At 41.9% G+C, this 18,286-nt stretch overlaps 1 protein-coding gene across 5 annotated transcripts in view; it reads right to left on the bottom strand.

Moving 5' to 3' along the window:
- The window catches only part of macrod1 (mono-ADP ribosylhydrolase 1), a 159,417-nt gene extending 141,781 nt beyond the window's left edge, over positions 1–17,636 (bottom strand). For 4 of the 5 annotated variants that reach the window (XM_068652059.1, XM_049736808.2, XM_049736819.2 and 1 more), the window contains exons 1-3: positions 17,111–17,636; positions 15,330–15,425; positions 15,112–15,219 (exon numbers count right to left, since the gene is read on the bottom strand). In XM_068652059.1, coding sequence (XP_068508160.1) covers positions 15,112–15,219; positions 15,330–15,425; positions 17,111–17,489 — 583 coding nt within the window. In that variant the 5' untranslated portion in view covers positions 17,490–17,636. The remainder of the gene's footprint in view (positions 1–15,111; positions 15,220–15,329; positions 15,426–17,110) is intronic. The other variant, XM_049736786.2, reaches the window with a different exon arrangement.
- Between the last annotated feature and the right edge of the window lie 650 nt (positions 17,637–18,286).

Below are 18,286 nucleotides of genomic sequence, written 5' to 3' on the forward strand. Positions count from 1 at the left end.
AACTGATGAAAAATGTACTGCATGTAATCACTTTTATTCACTCAACAACAAACTGTATAAAACTGTGCATCTCTGTTATTTAGGCTAATTTAATTTTGAAATGGATTGTGCCACATTTAGCAACTGTCTGTGCCAGTGTAATCCCTAAATGGATTGTCGTCTAACCATGTGCCTTGGGATACAACTCACACTCAGGTAATTCAGCATGTTAAGTGGATTCTTGCTTCGATAGTCATTAAACTGCATCCTACACAATGCTGCCATGTACCCTGAGCAGCCAAAACATCTGATCTAATGAGGTCCAAAACAAGAGTTGGATCAAACAATCGGCTTTCATGAAGATAATGATGGTCAGTTTTGATTAACACGAGAAGTACTTTAACGGTTTGCAGTGGTGTGGATCTACATGGCAACAAAAAGCCATTGACAAGTAAATGAAACAAGAATCGAATTGTATTTCCATTCATTCAATGGGGTAAGATGATTTTATAATAGTATTTGATTAAACCCAAGGCATCTCGGTATATATTTTGTTTCCTAATCAATGCCCAGTATTTGCAGACGCAAATTGTTTGAAATGTATCACTTGAAAATTAAATAAATTGGATATAAAAGGCACTAAATCGGGCATTTCGACCCGCAGTCAATTCAGTACCTCTGCAAAGGCAGAATTTTTCATGCAAAACTTTTCCTTCTCACAAATGGGGGGAAACAGGCTGCTGAGCCCTGTCATACTGAATATACATATATTGCACACAAAAAAATGGGCTTTTGACACATTAATGAATCCCCATAAACAAATCAAATATGGGCTGCCTTAAAACTCAACACTTTCTCCGTACAAAACAGGCACACACTGACGACCGCAAAACGACATGCTTATCAAATCATCTGTGGAATGAATGGATCAGAGAAAAAAGTTTGGACACAAAACAAAAGTAATGCTTGAGAAAATCCTGATGAGAAAGCGTTTCATTATTGACCAACGGGCACTCTGTATGATTCATCAGCATGTTTGTCAGAGCTCGAACTAACCAGAGCTGCCCGTTCTAGCTTTGGACAATAGTGACAATAGGATAAGTGGATAAATACCTCCCATAAATAGTCATGTCATTTCCTAAGCCCTGATAATGCAGCTGGGTCGCTGCCGCACAGCGCGCCTCTATCAGATGCCGCTTTACAACAATGGCGGATAGATGGCAATTATAAGATGGTAATTGTGTGCGGTGTTTGTCGTGTTTCCTGTACGCCTGCCGCAGAGGTGTGTGTGTGACGGTTTTGTCTGCGATAAGGACGTGATCAGACAATGACAATGATCTACTGGCAGTGGGGAAGAGGAAGCTGGGCCTCGGGGTTGGTTTGAAGCCTCTACTCACACTCGCATGTCACTTTGTTCAACATGTTAGGATAACCCAAGAGACAGGCTTATTGTCACCACGCATTAGGGTGCATTACTGAAATAATGAGGATAAACCCTTGTAATTTCCATTCATGTTTTAGCATGATTGTTCGTCTCAGTGTGCCCTGCGATTGGCTGGCAACCAGTTCAGGGTGTCCCCCGCCTACTGCCCGATGACGGCTGGGATAGGCTCCAGCACGCCCGCGACCCCCGTGGGGACTAAGCGGTTCAGAAAATGGATGGATGGATGTTTTAGCATGATTGTTCGTCTCAGTGTGACCTGCGATTGGCTGGCAACCAGTTCAGGGTGTCCCCTGCCTACTGCCCAATGACAGCTGGGATAGACTCCAGCACGCCCGCGACCCCCGTGGGGATAAAGCAGTACAGAAAATGTTAATAATTATAATAAAGACAAAAAAAATATGTATTATTTAAATTGTTCTCTTAATTCGTCCATATTTTTAAACAACTGAACTGTAGCCGCCAATACTTTGAAGACGCAGGCGGCATTATTATGCTAAACTGATTATCGGGCTGTCAGTGGAACCAATATTTTGCAAAGACGGACAGGCAGCTCACTATTATTGATACAAAGAGCAGGAAATATAAAATCATTAGTCATCCGGGGAGTACATTAAGCGAGTCAAGGAATGAGACGCAAGTTTGACAGTTTGGCTGCTTTACAACGTGCACATTACTGTCACACTGGCAGATATCCTCAGAGGACAATATCAAAAACCTAGGTCACATTGAATTGAGCATGCTCAAAGCCAAATAATACTTGACGTGCTTGACATTCAGTCCAGTAGCAAGCAGCATTTATTAGTGGATTTTTCATCAGAGGTTGGGATGACATTAGATTTGACTGCAACCAGAAGGCACACTGTATTTAGATCTGCATTAGAGGGTACTTTCAGGAAATAAAGTGGCAATTTGTAGTAATTCGCCTATTAAAAAAAGGGTCAAATTATGGTATGTTGTCTTTTTTCATTTGGTTTCAAAATCACTTAAATTCACAATTATAGGGAGAGTTTGGGAATTGAAGAAAAAAAATTCTATAGGGAGAGTTTGGGAATTGAAGAAAAAATGTCTATAGTATTTCTATAGTGCATTTTAATTATTTATTGACTTTTTAAGGGAAAAATAAATTAAACAAAAAAATATTTTAACCGTGTGCCTGTAGCACGTTGAAATGATAATGAATGAAAAGTGCATTAAAAATCAAATGTATTATTCTCATTACTATTATTATTACAAGACTTGATTTTGAATGTGTAATAATTGCATTTGCTTCAAGCATTATTCCTCAAAAAAGAATTCCATAGTGTGCCATGCAAACTATTCAACAAGTTTATCTCTCAGATCCACAATGCAGGTTCTTTTGTGGTTCAACATGCAATCACAAGGGAAACTTGCTCTCAGTTCACGTATTACCCAGGCAACGTGTCCGCTGCCTCTATTACTCCGATTTGTTGTGACAGTTCGGAGGGTGCGCACATAAGCCGCAACACGGCTCAAGCGCACACAGTAACAGCCTTAGGTAAACAAATTAAACATATACAGTTTAGAGACGGTTTCCCTTTAAAGGCCTCACTTCAATAACATAAGTCACAACTGGCGAAAAACAACAAAGGAACACGCCCGTTTTCACTCCATGACAGTGGCTCTGATGGGCTAAGAGCAGACTCCTTTTCTCCTTTACTCGCCGATTCACTCCATCTCTTTCCATCTCCCGTATCGGCGCAATCAGGCTAATGAGGCTAGCGCATTCTTTTTCCCTTCCTGCTTGCTAAAGTGCCGATTGATTGGAGGGGTGGGAAAGCTCTTAACAACGGAGGGGTGGGAGAAAAATAATTAGCAAGAATGAGCTTTTTTTGCAAACTCCTACAGTTTGGCTTTTCTTTTTGCACTTATTTACTGACACGGACAACATTAGGGATTAACTTTGCAAGGGTATACTACGTTAACTTCTCAATGTCAGGTTGTAAATCTGTCTCAAGCTGTAAACCCAAGCCCGTTTGTCTATGATGATGTCGAAATGGAAGCGTGGGTGGAGGTGGGGGGTTGATGCTATGGCGGGCAAAACTCTGGAGATGTGCAAAACAGCATGAAACGTTGTGATTTTTCATCCATCTTCCCTGACACAAACGGCAGTGGAGCATCCCACACAAACTCAAGGCAGTGAACCTTGAAAGCTCCAAATTTTCAGTACACTGAGGACATTAACGCCGTCGCCCAAATGACCAGTAAAGTCATGTTTCTGACAGTGGCGGCGTGATTAACTCGGACAGATCTGGACTGGAAAAAGTGGAGCAGTGGCCCTGTCTAAAGTCATACTGCGGCTAATTCACACAGCCACCGCAGCCTCTCAGAAGCACGCCGTTGGCAAAGACGCAGATACGAGAGGACAGAGTGGACATAACAACGTGACTCCAGAGCTGTGATGTAAACTGATAAAGATTCGAGCGTGTGGATTAAAAATAGGATTAGACAGGGCTAAGCAGCCAAGTTACAAAATACAACTTTTGAGAACTACAACTTAGTGTGACAGACTTTGGTGATCATATTCATCACCGTGAAGTGGTTAATTAAGAGTAATTAAGTGTAATGTCAAACTAATTTAAGATTTTTGCAACTGTAAGGCTCATTAAGCCAGAGCACTTCTCAAGTGTCTTGGGAGGCCAACACACAGCCTGTCCACTCCACTGTGACAGGCTACTATCCTGTATAAACTGATTCAATTTTACTGTGATTCCATCAATCAATATAACATTTGAAAAATGTATTCTATTTGAGAAAATTATTGATGGAGACCAAAGAGGGCTTTGCATTTTAATATTCTGGGATTAGTATGTTTATTCTTAGAGCTGCTCTGTGTGCCTTGACTTGCCAGCTATGGACAAATAACTTTTTTTTTCATAGATTTGGAATGAAAATTAGGGTCGTAGACAAATGTGATGTAGTATATTATACGGAATATTTGCATTTCAATTTACAAGATGATGGAAATACAATTAGGGAGTAATGTATGTGTAATGTGCGAATTTCTAATTAACCTTAAAGTCTGTAAATTGTCAAGCGATGGAATTTATGGCACTATGATTATATCATTATTGTAAACACAAAACTGTGAACAAATAAGTACTATGTTGTGTGTCCACTGAAGCAAATCAGATGCCGGCTCATAAATCCAGGGTAATTTTATCATTTGTTTCAATGTAAACAAAATGTGTTTAGGAACCATTGCAGTTACTATTCACAGTGTTCCCTGTTGCCCAGGGTAACATTAAATGTTACATTGGATGCTGTCTGTTGCCAAGTGTGTAAAATCTCTTTTCAAATTTAGACGTGTTCGCTGCGTTCAATCTGCCCTCTAATGCTGCAGCTCAGTAGGTGTAATCATAGTGTAACCGCAATGGCTTCATGTGCCTACCCTCTAAAAGTCCCTTTTGTGCAGTATTCCTTGCCAGCTTGTCTGTTGTGTTAATATCTCGGCACGCTGCCCAGCTCTGTTTTGAAGGCCCCATCAATGGAACCGTTGGTCTGTTTTGGATCACATTACCTGCACAGATGTCCTGCCTTGTTTCAATTGATAAAACTTTTTAGACTCAACCTAGGTGTGGGTGCGTGTGCGAATGGTTGTTTGTCTCTGTGTGCCCTGCGATTGGCTGGCAACCGGTTCAGGGTGTCCCCCGCCTACTGCCCGATGACGGCTGGGATAGGCTCCAGCACGCCCGCGACCCCCGTGGGGACTAAGCGGTTCAGAAAATGGATGGATGGATGGATGGATGGATGGATGGATGGATGGATGGATGGATGGATGGATGGATGGATGGATGGATGGATGGATGGACTCAACCTTTTCCTTGAGGGGAGGGGCGCCCCCCCCCCCTCCATATTTCATTCATCACATTTTCTGACATTTCAAACCGTGAACAATTGATGGGAGATTAAGCACTAATGAAAATAGCGCATCGAAAGCTAAGGAAAGTCTTTTTCCACCTATTTTCAAATAAGTGACAAGCCAAATGAAAAAGAGTTAACCCATCCAGACAAATGTCTGATGAAATGTCATCTCATCCAAGAACTTTTACAATTGACACTGCTGTGATATAAATGCTTCTCTGGTTTTCATCGCTGATCACAATCTGATATAATCTACCTGACTCTGATGGATTCACCCCCCTGTCTCTCTCTCTCTCTCCCTGTCTGCCGCTTTCCCTCTCTCTCAGATTCCAACCCCAAGTGCTCATGTATAAACAGCTGAATGACAGAACAGTGGAGATATGTCCGTTAGCGGAGCTTATTTGGGGGAAGGGGGGGGGCATTGATATGTCCTAGTGGACGATGCATTCAGTGACTAATTGCAACACTATGACTGTATATTTATATAGTTCATATCAGTAGGAATCACGTACAAAGCTGTATTCTCCTGCTATAATTTACATTGCAAGGTTAGAAAGCTGATTTTCTAAAGGAATTAATGAAGCCCATTAGTGAAATGGTTAAAAAATTCACTTTGAAGGATCAACATCACAACTTTTAATTGCTTTGAATCAGTAAGTGGAGAAAGGGTTTTTGTTTCATCTCAACACATCAAGCAACACATGCATCAATAAATAAAGTATTCTTTTTTTTTTTTAGAGCTCGGCATGTAAAATGTTTGTCTGGAGTAGCAAAACTTGGTGTGACAAGTTGCATCTTGTAATATGAGCCTGTCTTAAGAGGAGCTGACAAGAGCTCTAGGGTAGATGTATTGTAAGTGCAGCGCAGAGAAGCAGTGGGAGCGCACGCTGAGCGCCCCGTTGGGACCGCAGCCACACGGAGAGTCTCTCCTCTGGGTTTTCCATCATCTACTCAGACCTACTAGCAGTTAAGTCCGATGTATCACAAAATGCCCCTCCAGATTAGAGGCTCAGATAAGTGACTTGATGTCAAAGTGGTTTGAGGATAAAACACAACCTTGAGAAAGACTCAAATATTATATATACACACACACACTTACACACACACACACACACACACATATTATATACACACATGTATATAATTACTCAATACTTAGTGTCTTTTGGTCTTCTTACGCTCCATAAATACTAATACGTGTGCAAATCGCTACAGAGGTGTTTTACTAGTCTTAAGTTTTTTGTACCAAGTTTTGCTTTAACCGGCCACTCAGCAGGCAGAAAGATGCAGACTGAATTGAGGGCCAGATGTTTTGCCTTGGCTGACCCTGTGAGGATGAATCTGAAATCAGATTGGTTAAAGAAACAGTCCCATTGCGAATTTAATTTACATAGCATGACTGATTCTGGAGGCCCTGGAAATGGCAGCCCAGAGGCAGAGGCATACATATAGCTTGTTGGGAATAAATCAAAACAATTGATGAAACAAATTGGAGGAATTCTTTTTGCAAATATAGGTCAGTGCTTTTCGTTTCGTTTATTTCAAACATGTGAAAGAAAAAAAAATATGATTACTGTACACAATGAAAAGACATGACAAAATCAAATTCAAAGACAGCTTTATTGTCAATTTCTCCACATGCCAAGGACACACAAAGAAACCGAAATTGTGTTCCCCGCTATCCCACGGTGACAAGACATGGCACACAATAGACAATCAAGTAAACAACAGCGTGCTGAATAAATAATGAATAAATAACACAACAAATAAATAAGAGGAGCAAAAGGGAGCAAGTGAGCGTACAGCAGACATTCCAGAAAATAGCGCAAGTGCAGCACGCTACGCAGAAGGGGTTAGCGAGTTCAGGGTCCTAACAGCCTGGAGAAAGAAGCTGTTGGCGAGTCTGGTGGTGCGGGAGCGCAGGCTCCTGTACCTCTTCCCAGAGGGCAGAAGGTCAAACCAAGAGTGAGCTGGGTGACTCACATCACTCACAATCGCGGTTGCCTGGGACTGAGCACACAGCCCTGGGGGGCTCCCGTGCTCAGCGTGATGCTGGCGGAGATTTTGTCGCCAACACGCACCACCTGCGGCCTCTGACAGAGGAAGTCCAGTAGCCAGTTGCAGAGGGAGGTACTGAGGCCCAGCTCGTCGAGTTTGCAGATGAGTCGCTGCGGCACAATGGTGTTGAAGGCAGAGCTGAAGTCCACAAACAGCAACCTCACACATGAGTCCTTTCTCTCCAGGTGCGTGAGGGCCGAGTGGAGGGCAGACCAGATGGCATCCTCAGAGGACCGTTTGGCAGGTATGCAAACTGGAAAGGGTCAATGGTGGGGGGGAGAACGGAATTGATGTGCACCATGACAAGCCGCTCAAAGCACTTCATGATGATGGGCGTCAGGGCCACGGGGCGGTAGTCATTGAAGCAGGACGGTGCAGGTTTCTTCGGCACAGGAACGATGGTGGCAGCCTTGAAACACGAAGGGACGATGGCCTGCTGCAGGGAAACGTTAAAGATGGCCGTGAAGACACCCGACAGCTCGCCAGCGCAGTCCTTCAGCGCACGACCCGGGATGTTGTCAGGGCCCGCCGCCTTACGGGTGTCAATAGCGGCAAGCGCCCTCCTCACTCCGTCGGCAGAGAGGCAGAGGGGCTGCTCATGTGGGGGGGGAGTGGTCTTCAGCGGGCAAGTGCTGTTCTGGGCGTCGAAGCGAGCAAAGAAGCGGTTAAGATCGTTCAGCAGACGGACGTCGCCCTCACAGCTCCGCGGCGCGGGCTTGTAGTCCGTGATGGTCTGAATGCCCTGCCAAAGGCTCCGTGCGTCCTTGCTGTCCTTCAAATACATGCATATACATATATACACATACAGACATACATATATACATATACATATATATACCTATAAAATATACATATACCTATATATACATATGCACACATACATACACGCAAACTAAAAAAGTAGAAATAAAGATATAACCACAAAGAAACCATAAATCACATTCACATGCCTGAAAAGGAGTGGGAAGAAGTATAATTTATTTAATCCCACCCCCTTTTAATAATCCCAAATACCCAGCTATAAATCATTTTGCCTCAGTTATCCCAACAAAATACTAAATTACTAAATCATCTCCCACCTGCTGATCGCTAGACACTAAACTGTACCTACACAATATTAATACATACGTATATCTCACACACAGACATTTAACATACATACATACCTTAAATACAACACAAAGATATCTGAATGATAAAAATAAACCAAATAACAGCATGAACGAAACAAAGACAAAGAGACAAACAAAACCAACAAAGAAACGTAAATCAATAATTACTAAGCACCCCCTGATACTCATACACCCTCATTTCTGTACCTTGTAAAAATAATTTCTTCTTTATATCTTTTTTTAAACTTTTTTTAAATTTTTGATTGTGTTAAGAGCAGCAGAGAAGGCCAGCCTTGTTGGCAAACAACCACCGCAATTGGTGAAAACCGACATGGTAGAAGTAACTAAGTAGACCGAGACCACTTGACGCGAGTCTGCTTGTTCATTTAGAGTAGCAAATTATAAGGGTGAAAACAGCATGAATCCTTCTATAGCACTTTACAACAAGGACCCTAGCCCTGGATAATTTCTTCAGTGGAGCGAAATGTTTTCATTATTTTCGTTTTTGTTTTGTTCTGTTGTTTATATTTTTGCAGGATTGTGCAAACAGAAGCCAGTCGGGAGAATACGAATTATCATTTCTTTTTTACCTGATTATATGCCAAGTACATTTTTAACCAAATTAAATTTCTCAGAGTATAACAAATATAGTTTGATGATACATTTCCATTACCTTTGAAGGTATACAGCTTGAGAAATATTTTTGTCATCCCTTTTCATCACTTTTGAATTCAGTATTTATCCCACAAAAAATTCACAATGTGATAATCTTGATGTGAATTGAACCTTGTCTTGGCTGAAGCTTGCACTGTGGAACTGGCGTTCACTTTTGTTTTGAAACCACAATTTGTTAAATAACAACGACATAGCAATGTATGAACAGGGTCAACACGAAAAGACATTTGCCCTCACTCCGAATTAAACCGTTTTTGGAGTAATTTAAAAAAATCTTAATTTGTTTGCTGTGGATTAAATATATAACATTTCTGCTGAATAAATGCTAATTGTAGTAGCTCTACTAAAGACACCTGATAACCCTCATCAAGCAAATTTTAATCAAAAAGGTCCAAAATGGCCAGGAGCGCTCGTAATCAAGAGAAATTAATTAAACATTCGAATAATCAACTGCCGTTGCTGTTGTTTCCTGGAGCCTGACAATAATGTTCAAGTCCACGTGCGTTATGTTTTTCAAAGCTCACGTTTTATTTTTAAACATGTTATTTATTTCAGCCCCCACTCACTTTACAACAGCTTTGATTACAATATCTATCGCTCACTCTTGTGCCACGGCGTAGGCGTACCTGCCTGAAATAGAGAACACCTCTGGTGAAATGATAAAAACAACACTTTGATGAAATCGCTTACTGACTTTCTTACTTAAAGGAGATGCCCTCGTACACACAGTAAAAGCCTTTTAATCATTGCAACTTGACTGAAAATGTGACATTTTATCCAATGTGGGTTTCATATGGGTCATACTTTTGATTTTAACATGAGGAACTCATGTACTCGCCTACAGTAGGCACACCAGAACAACCCAATGCAGTACAAGAGCAAGCAATCGTTCACTCTGTACTTTGTGCGTTGTGGGCGTGTAAGTGGTGGAGAAAGAAAGGTAGAAGAAGAGAAAAAAGTTCAGCATCGACAAACAATCTTGTGAGAAAACAGAACTGAAAACTGACGAGAAAAGTGATAGTAAAACTATTGTAGTGGAAATATTTTTGCTAATGTAGTTTATCAAAAAAGAACGCAACATCTCTTTACTCACGGCCTTTCCTTTGTTACTATTTACAATATTTTAGATTGTTTTTAAGGCACATCAATTATTTCCATATAACTACTATATATTTACTTTTTTTTTTGCTTGTTTCATGCTTTGCCACAGCTTCCTACACAATTCCTGTCAGTCATCTTTTCTGACATGCACATACACCCACTCATTCATAGCTTTGATGGAGAGTGGCAAATTTCTGACATGTCCTTCTAGCCAACCATGTTGCATTAAATGACACGCTTTTACATGATTGCTGAAGGTACCAGTGGCACTGTGCGTTTAGTGCAATCATTGACCCGCCTCGTCCTCCCATCTAGACTTGCGCTCCCGACTTCTTATCAGCAAGGACGTTAGCGTTGAGTGCAAGCACACACACTGACGGTCGCCGTCGCTCTCATCCTGTCTGGCACCTGCGGCCCCAAAAAAGGAGAGGGGGGGGGGGGACTAGCGAGCCTAATCTTGTATCTCTCAGCTGTTGCCAGGTTGAATTGGTTTCCAACAGCGGCCAACAGCTTTATCTGCTACCTGCAGAGAAAAGCTAGATGGAGCATATCCCATACACACACGTGCAACATGGTACCTGCACACAATAGTCATGTTCAACGGTATCACGCATTCAGCAAAAGCATGTGCGGATGTGCACAAAGTCAGACGCAAATGTGTCATTACTCATGCGCAAGATCTCATGTGCCAGCACATATTGTGACGCAAATGATGAAGATGAAGCACTGCAGCAGCTCTAAAGATATATTCTTTATCACTAGATAGTGCAGGGCTTAATTTTAGAGACAAATTTTTCTCATTTTAATAGTCCAGCCTGAAAGATTTATCAGACTTTGCCGTAGCATTTATTCACAAGCACTAAGAGTCCTACTGCAAAAGAGGGCTTTATATGAAAAACAGAGAGCAGAGCTAACTGTTTAGTTTTTAAATCTTTTTCCATTATTAAAGTTTAATCCTATGCAAATGGTGCTCGGGCCACAATAAACGGCATTTAACGTCAAACACAAATATACATTAAACACCGGGCTAGGAACTGGAAGGAGTAAGTGCTCGAGTGCAATTAAGGAATCAAACTTTTGCAAATTGAAAATACAGCTTATTACCGCGGAGCAAATTTGCGTGAATCAATTTAAAGAAGGGTTTTTCGCTGCCGTGGCCTCCTACACACATAGACAGCCGCACATTGACACGCATTCATTCATGTACACAATCCCTGAGAACTCAGCACTTCATCGACGTTTCATTGTGCAATCCATCTTAATCAGCCAGCCCATCAAAGACAATATATCCTCCCCTCCATCTTTCCTTCCTTCTCCGGACCAAGTGATTGAGGGGTGTAAAGAGGAGGATGTTCTTGCCTGCCGTCTCCTCCCCCTTTGTATCGTACCTCCCCGTCCCCACCTCCAAGCCAGGACAGCTCTTAAGTGCTTGTGGGTTTTTATGTTTGTCATGTTTTATAGGCGTGGGCAGAAGCCAGGGGCAGTTAAAATGTAGAAGCAACGAGGGAGGGGGCGGGCCGGGAGGAGGAGAACGAGGCGGAGTGGGGAATTACTGTAAATCCAATCTCCATTGAAAGCGACATAAACGACATGCAGCACCCGCCCACATTTCTGTAACGCCCCCGCAGGCGTGCTGACAAAAGTCGTAAATGTGCATTTATTGGTGTGTACATTGCAGTGACGTTTTAAACGCAAAAATCTTTGAATGTTGTCACTCAGCCATGAGAAAAATTGAAAATGACAATTTTTACTTATACAATCTGATGTCATATTTTAGCTCAGTTTTCTATGGTGTGATTATTCAAATCCAGCAGGTGCGCTAAAATACTGTAGTAAGATGAACATTTCTGAAACACTTGTATCATTAACATAATATCTTCTTTGTATTAAATCAGACCTTGAAACAGAGCAGAAAGTGGAAAAAGCTATTTTTGTTTTTTTAAATTGAATCATTTTTAGGCACCTCAGTTTACTAACAAAAATTGGTTTACACATTTTTGGACAGATTTATCTCCGATTTCCAAATTAACATTACGTGGAAGATTCATTTGTGCTTTCTCTCACGGGGTAAACATCATTGGCTTTTTGTTTGTTTCCATCCATCCATCCATTTTCTTTTCTTATTTTCGCTCAGTCCCCACGGGGTTCGCGGGTGTGCTGGAGCCTATCCCAGCCGTCATCGGGCAGTAGGCGGGGACACCTTGAACCAGTTGCCAGCCAATCGCAGGGCACACAGAGACAAACAACCATTCGCACTCACACCTAGGGACAATTTGGAGTGATCAATCGGCCTACCAAGCATGTTTTTAGGATGTGGGAGGAAACCGGAGTGCCCGGAGAAAACCCACGCGGGCTCGGGGAGAACATGCAAACTCCGCACAGGGAGGGCCGGAGGTGGAATCGAACCCGCACCCTCCTAACTGTGAGGAGGACGTGCTACCCAGTGCGCCACCGAGCCGCCCTTTTTGTTAGTTTTTTGCTGTAAATTCAGCCTATAGCTCCCAAGAAAGTGAAACTTGCATGATTTCGCTATTTGAAAGAAAGAAAAAAACTTGGAAAGTGTGTTCAGTAGTGCTGAACAATTTGGGGAAAAGCAAATTAAAATATTTCCACATACTGAGATTGCGATTAATATGCAATTATTTTTATGAAAGACAACTTATGTAGCGACTTCAATTACAGTTCTTGAACGTGTTAAACACTTTGACAAAATTCGACCAAACAAGTGTGACTAACAAATATGTCCGGTTACAAAAATCATGCAAACAAGTCTGTGGCTGGATCACTTCAACTTTTCATGTTTCATCAAACAATGCTATGTAAACATGCAGACTTCATATAACCACATAAATATATATACTGTACGTGTAAATCATAATAATAATCATAAAAAAAGCCTCCCGACTGATGTGAATTATTATTGTTTTTTTCTTTTGTATTAAGGCAATTTTTCACCTCCAAAGAGTACCTGGTCATACCTGGGGTGCCTATTTCTGTCAATAGAATAGGCGACAGAAATCCATGCAGAATGTCATAGGCACTCACTCAGAAAAACACTCCCAGCAATCTGAGGATTGTTAGACTGGTTTATATCCCCATTAATTTGACTCACTTCTCTATATTAAATATAAAATATATATTAGGGCAAGTGTCCTCTGCCTTCATTTATTGCATACTCACCACTGCACATTTGGGAGTGTTTCTGTGTGGCCTCTGGCCATGAAGAACTCACCCCCACCTTATATTGGTCTACCAGTCAGCTAGTATGGCGTATAATTGGCCACAGTTGGCTTCAAGTGAATGTTTGCTGCCTGCCGTAGGCTAAGTGATGCAGCCACAAAATCAGCTACAGTCCAAGCCGCATGTCAACCGCTAGTTAAACTGCTTCCCGACACTCCTGCTAGCCCGGCAGCTCTGCCACAGGAGAATAAGTTTGATGGGTCTTATTTATTTGGGACAAATAAGTCACCCTTTTTATAATTGCTCTCTTGTCCTTAACTGTCTACCCACTGTCTCATTTGAACGTCACGCGTCGAAGCGACCTCGCTCAAAGCCTCTCAGTCCATCAGTTAGTCAGCACGCGAAAAGGTCGGCCTCTTAGTCAACAAAAGACCGCTGAGAATGTCAGCGGGACAGCAAATCCGTCAGACAGAAGAAAGGATGGTCGGACGCTGCAGCCCAAAAACCCCTTTGAGGGCGCCCCTGTACCTGCCTGTTGCCATGGAGATGCTGTCGGGGATTTAAATACTAGCCTCGCTCTGCCTCACCTTTTTTTTTTAATCTTATTCTCTTGCCTCTTCCAGTCTCCTATCTTGCTTTTTGTCTGAAAGACATGTTCCCTCTCGCTAAATGTTTTGAACACCCCACCTCACCTTGCCCCATCATCTCATCTGAACGACACTTTACTGGCGCTCATACCATAGGCCGTGCTGTAAAAGCTCTTATAAAACAAGCGCAAACACACAAAATTTGTCATCACGGACACAAATTACCATCACATACTGTATACAAGCACATAATCCTCTCTGTTTGTGTGCACTTTTAATGTTTGCCTAAACACACAGCGGTGATGCCGCAAATGAGCGTGAATGGTCCACACGCTCACTTAGATGTTGGCACCTGCTGACAGTCAGCTGCCAAATGGAGATCTATCATTTTCTGCTACAGTCTCATCATCAAGCATCATTTAGGCATGCTGGCCCGCCTTTCCCCTCCCTTGACACTCTCCTGTGCCAAGACGCAGATTACATTTCTCCCAAATGCACCGACAGCCTCATGGAGAAGGTGAAAGGATCATGTGTGGGCTATCACTGCCATCTAATGGTTACTCTCAAGCAGAGTTTCACAGCTTGAATTGAGCAAGGCACGTAAATATCTAAACCGCTTTATCCTAACAAGGGTCGCCGTCATGCTGGAGCCTATCCCAGCAGTCTTTGGTCAAGATGGATAGATTACATTAAAAAAAAAATCTCACTGCGCTCCACCAGACAAAAAAATATCCCAAAATTATACAAACTAAAATGATGCTGATCATGTTTCAATTCCCACACAAATTTACTTATTCAGTGTCAAATAGGGGGCCTTCAAGTGGCTATATGTAGTTTAGCCACTCCAACATGTAGCGATGCGTGTGCATGAGTTGCTGGGCAAAGTAGCATCCATTTTTCAGCAAAGCGTGGTATCGCGCATGAAATGCACAAACATTACAATAGCTCCATTTTCAAGCCTCATTTGTTAGATAATACGTCACATTTTTTTATTCATTCAAATTTGGCAGAATTGTTGACAACACTTGGAATATGTCAAATTTAAAAGACATTTGTATACCGATTCAGTTAGATAGGAGTCAGTGTCACATACCGGCATTAACAATGGCATCTACCTCCAACACTGTGATATTGCCACTGTAGACCGAGATTTTCCCATCAAGTTTTTGATTCCTTGGATAGTGACTCACTTCAGGAAAACCTGATAAAAAGACAGTAAGGATCAAGTATGTCACTGGAAAATTACATCAACAATATAAGAGTAAATGTAATGTGCAAAAAAAAAAAAAACGATGGTGTTAGGTGTCGGACCTCCAGTGTGAGTCCAAGCTGGGATGTTGTCCAGCCGTACAGAGTCAGTCCTGTAGTATTTACGCCTGACCTCCACAGGCTGATTCAGCAGGAATTCTGAGACAAACAATAGAATATGTTAAACAGATTTGCATACACACATTTCGCTAAGATAGCATGCAACCTATTGCAAATTCCTCCCACATTCCAAAAACATGCATTTTAGGTTCACTTATGATTTTGGAGCAGTGACGTGCGGTGAGGGTTGGTGTTGGTGAGGCACTGACTCAGAGTCAGATTTACAAACGTACTGTATGACGCTAAGGCACTGACTCACAAGTCCGATTTACAAGCATACACGGTTGTTATCCCATTCTTGATTAAATTTAATAACATTTTAAACACACCACTGTACATTTAAACACACCACTGCAGTATTCTTACCTTTACTTGTAAATTAAGTCTTTTTTAGAGTACCAATCCTTTTGAAACGAACGTGTTGTAGTCCGACCCGGGAGGCCCGTAGTTTGAATTAATCCTCGCAAATCTGGCGTTGGTCTTCCCTTACTTATGATTTCTTGCTCTGACTGAAAGTCAAGTTTTTAAAAATGTCTTATCTTCGAGATTATATCCTCCGTTTTCAGGGAAAATAAAGCCAAATAGCAACGTGTTAGCACCCAATGTTGTTGGTTGTGTTTCTTTTCTTTTTTTCTTCTTAATTTACTCTCGCATTTACTCGTGTCGTGAACTATTAGCCGTAGGCTCACAATCGCCCCATCTTTGAGGCAAAAGTACTGGCTGCCTCAAGGCCCGTATTTTCCTGCTGACTGCAAGCACGCGCCTTTTGCACGCGGTCAGTACAGTGTGTGAGTAGTGCACACGCTCACACGCACGCCCTGAGAGGCACTACCCGTCACTGCCTCAGCCTCCATGATTCTCGTCTCCCATTGTTATTTGAACAAGAACTACAGGTATTTTGACTATGAAAATGATCCAAATGTATAGGGAACACACCAAAATTGCATTAAAAGCATAGACCACAGGACAGATATTATATTATGTTTTATTATATTATTCATTTTTTTTAACAATTTATGGTGACAGCTGAGGCAACCATGTTGAGCCCTTTACCGCCCCTGGTGGCAAGGTGAGGCACTGCCTCACCTGCCTCCTATGAGTGCACGTGCCTGCTTTGGAGATATTATGGTTTAAAAACTGAGACATGTAATGAGAATCACTCACACATTGTGTCTTTGTGATTAATTAAGACTAGAGTGTGTTATTTTTTTTACACAATAATATGAACAATACAATGCTTTCAAATGCATTTGCAATTTGCAACTCCTTGCCAGTCCTCATATTGTAGATAGAACCCAACTCCGCAGTTCTTTCTGTTGTGACGTGTCGGTAGATATGGGGTACAATCGAAGAGTGTTTAATGTGCAATTGCTTTGCCTTGGTGCCAAGGAACTACAGTAAGTTCAAGTGAGTTGAGGAATTTCATCTGCTTTTTTGGCATCTTGTGGTATTTCCAAACAATTTTGGGGCGGGTAAAAAAAAATTGCTAAAGTGCATCATTACATCGCAAATAACTTTAGGAAACCAGCCAAAGTTGTACAACTTCAAAGAAAAAAGTGAACATTAGCTAGCTGAAGAGGGTTCAAACCACGTGGATTTCTGCTCTTAGCAGCAAAGCTCCTTTTTAAACAATCTGACTCTGTAACAGATTTAATTTCCAAGATTTTCCAACGGGTAACATTTCACATTTTATGTAGTCAAATAGGTGCACCAGTCAGCCTCACCCTTGATCTCCTTCCAGTCGCCCTCAGTGGAGTTCAAGTCAACTTTCGCAGCTGCCATCGTCCCAGTGTGTAGAGACGCTGTCAGCCCGCCGATGCCAATGAAAGTGCCCGATCTAACTCGCTTCCCTGGCGGCGAGGGGAAACAAATCCCCTGGGTGGGCCTCCAGCGGGTTGCTGTGGTAGTTGTAAATTTCGCGGTGTTAATATGGCTGCGGACAGGACTTGTCACTGGATCGCATCCCAGCTGGAGACTTCCAGGAGTTAAAATAATATGCTTGAACCCGACACCGGCTGCAGCCACACGGGGCACGGGCCTGCAGCCTGCGAACAGTAGCGGGGTTCTGATTTGTGAAAGTAGGCTTAATATATGCATCGCCATGTCTCACTCGGCAGTCGGACGTTTAATGCAAGGTCCACAGAAGTTACGTTTGTGTCAAATACAAATCGAGGTGTCTGGGTTCGCTTTCGCTGGCCTACATCTTCATCTCATGGGCCATATTTGTTTTGAATTTGTAGAATGTACCATTACTCATACGAGGGGGGGTTAAGGTGCAGGGAAATATTTTGGAGACTATGTCGCGTAAGTGATCATAATTTATCGATTAATGACACCTAAAGTTTTCAGTTTTATACAAAATGATTTATATTTGCGCACTATTCGAACTTTAAATCTTGATTAATCCAACTACAAATCGACGCCACCGACCATAATAAACTGGTGACCCCTTTAAGGACTGTAGGAAATTTGACGACGCGTAGGTGCCAGGCCAGCACACGACACAAAAACAAAATAAAAATTGAAAATGAATGTGCAAACACAAAATTAAAAAAATCCACACAACTTTTAAATAACACATTTTGTGTGGCTATTTGCTTAGTCAAGCAAAGTTTCTTATCAATTTCAGAATTCATTTCAATGGAGCATAACATTGAATTTGAATCAGGCATTACTGATCATTTAGAACTTGTGAGGTTTGTGTGCCAGTTTCTCACTTAGTTATTGTATGATAGTTAAATTTGTTTTGTCAACTATCACCGTTAAACACCATTAGATGAATACTTTAATTCTGTTTTCCCATTTAAATTTTTTTTAGGACAAAGGGGCACACCTCTTCATGGTTGTTTTTGTTTTTAGTACTATTATATTAAAAATGTAACTCTCCCCCCCGCACACAC

Source organism: Syngnathus scovelli, chromosome 1 (genome assembly GCF_024217435.2).
Source record: "Syngnathus scovelli strain Florida chromosome 1, RoL_Ssco_1.2, whole genome shotgun sequence".
NCBI lineage: Eukaryota > Metazoa > Chordata > Actinopteri > Syngnathiformes > Syngnathidae > Syngnathus > Syngnathus scovelli.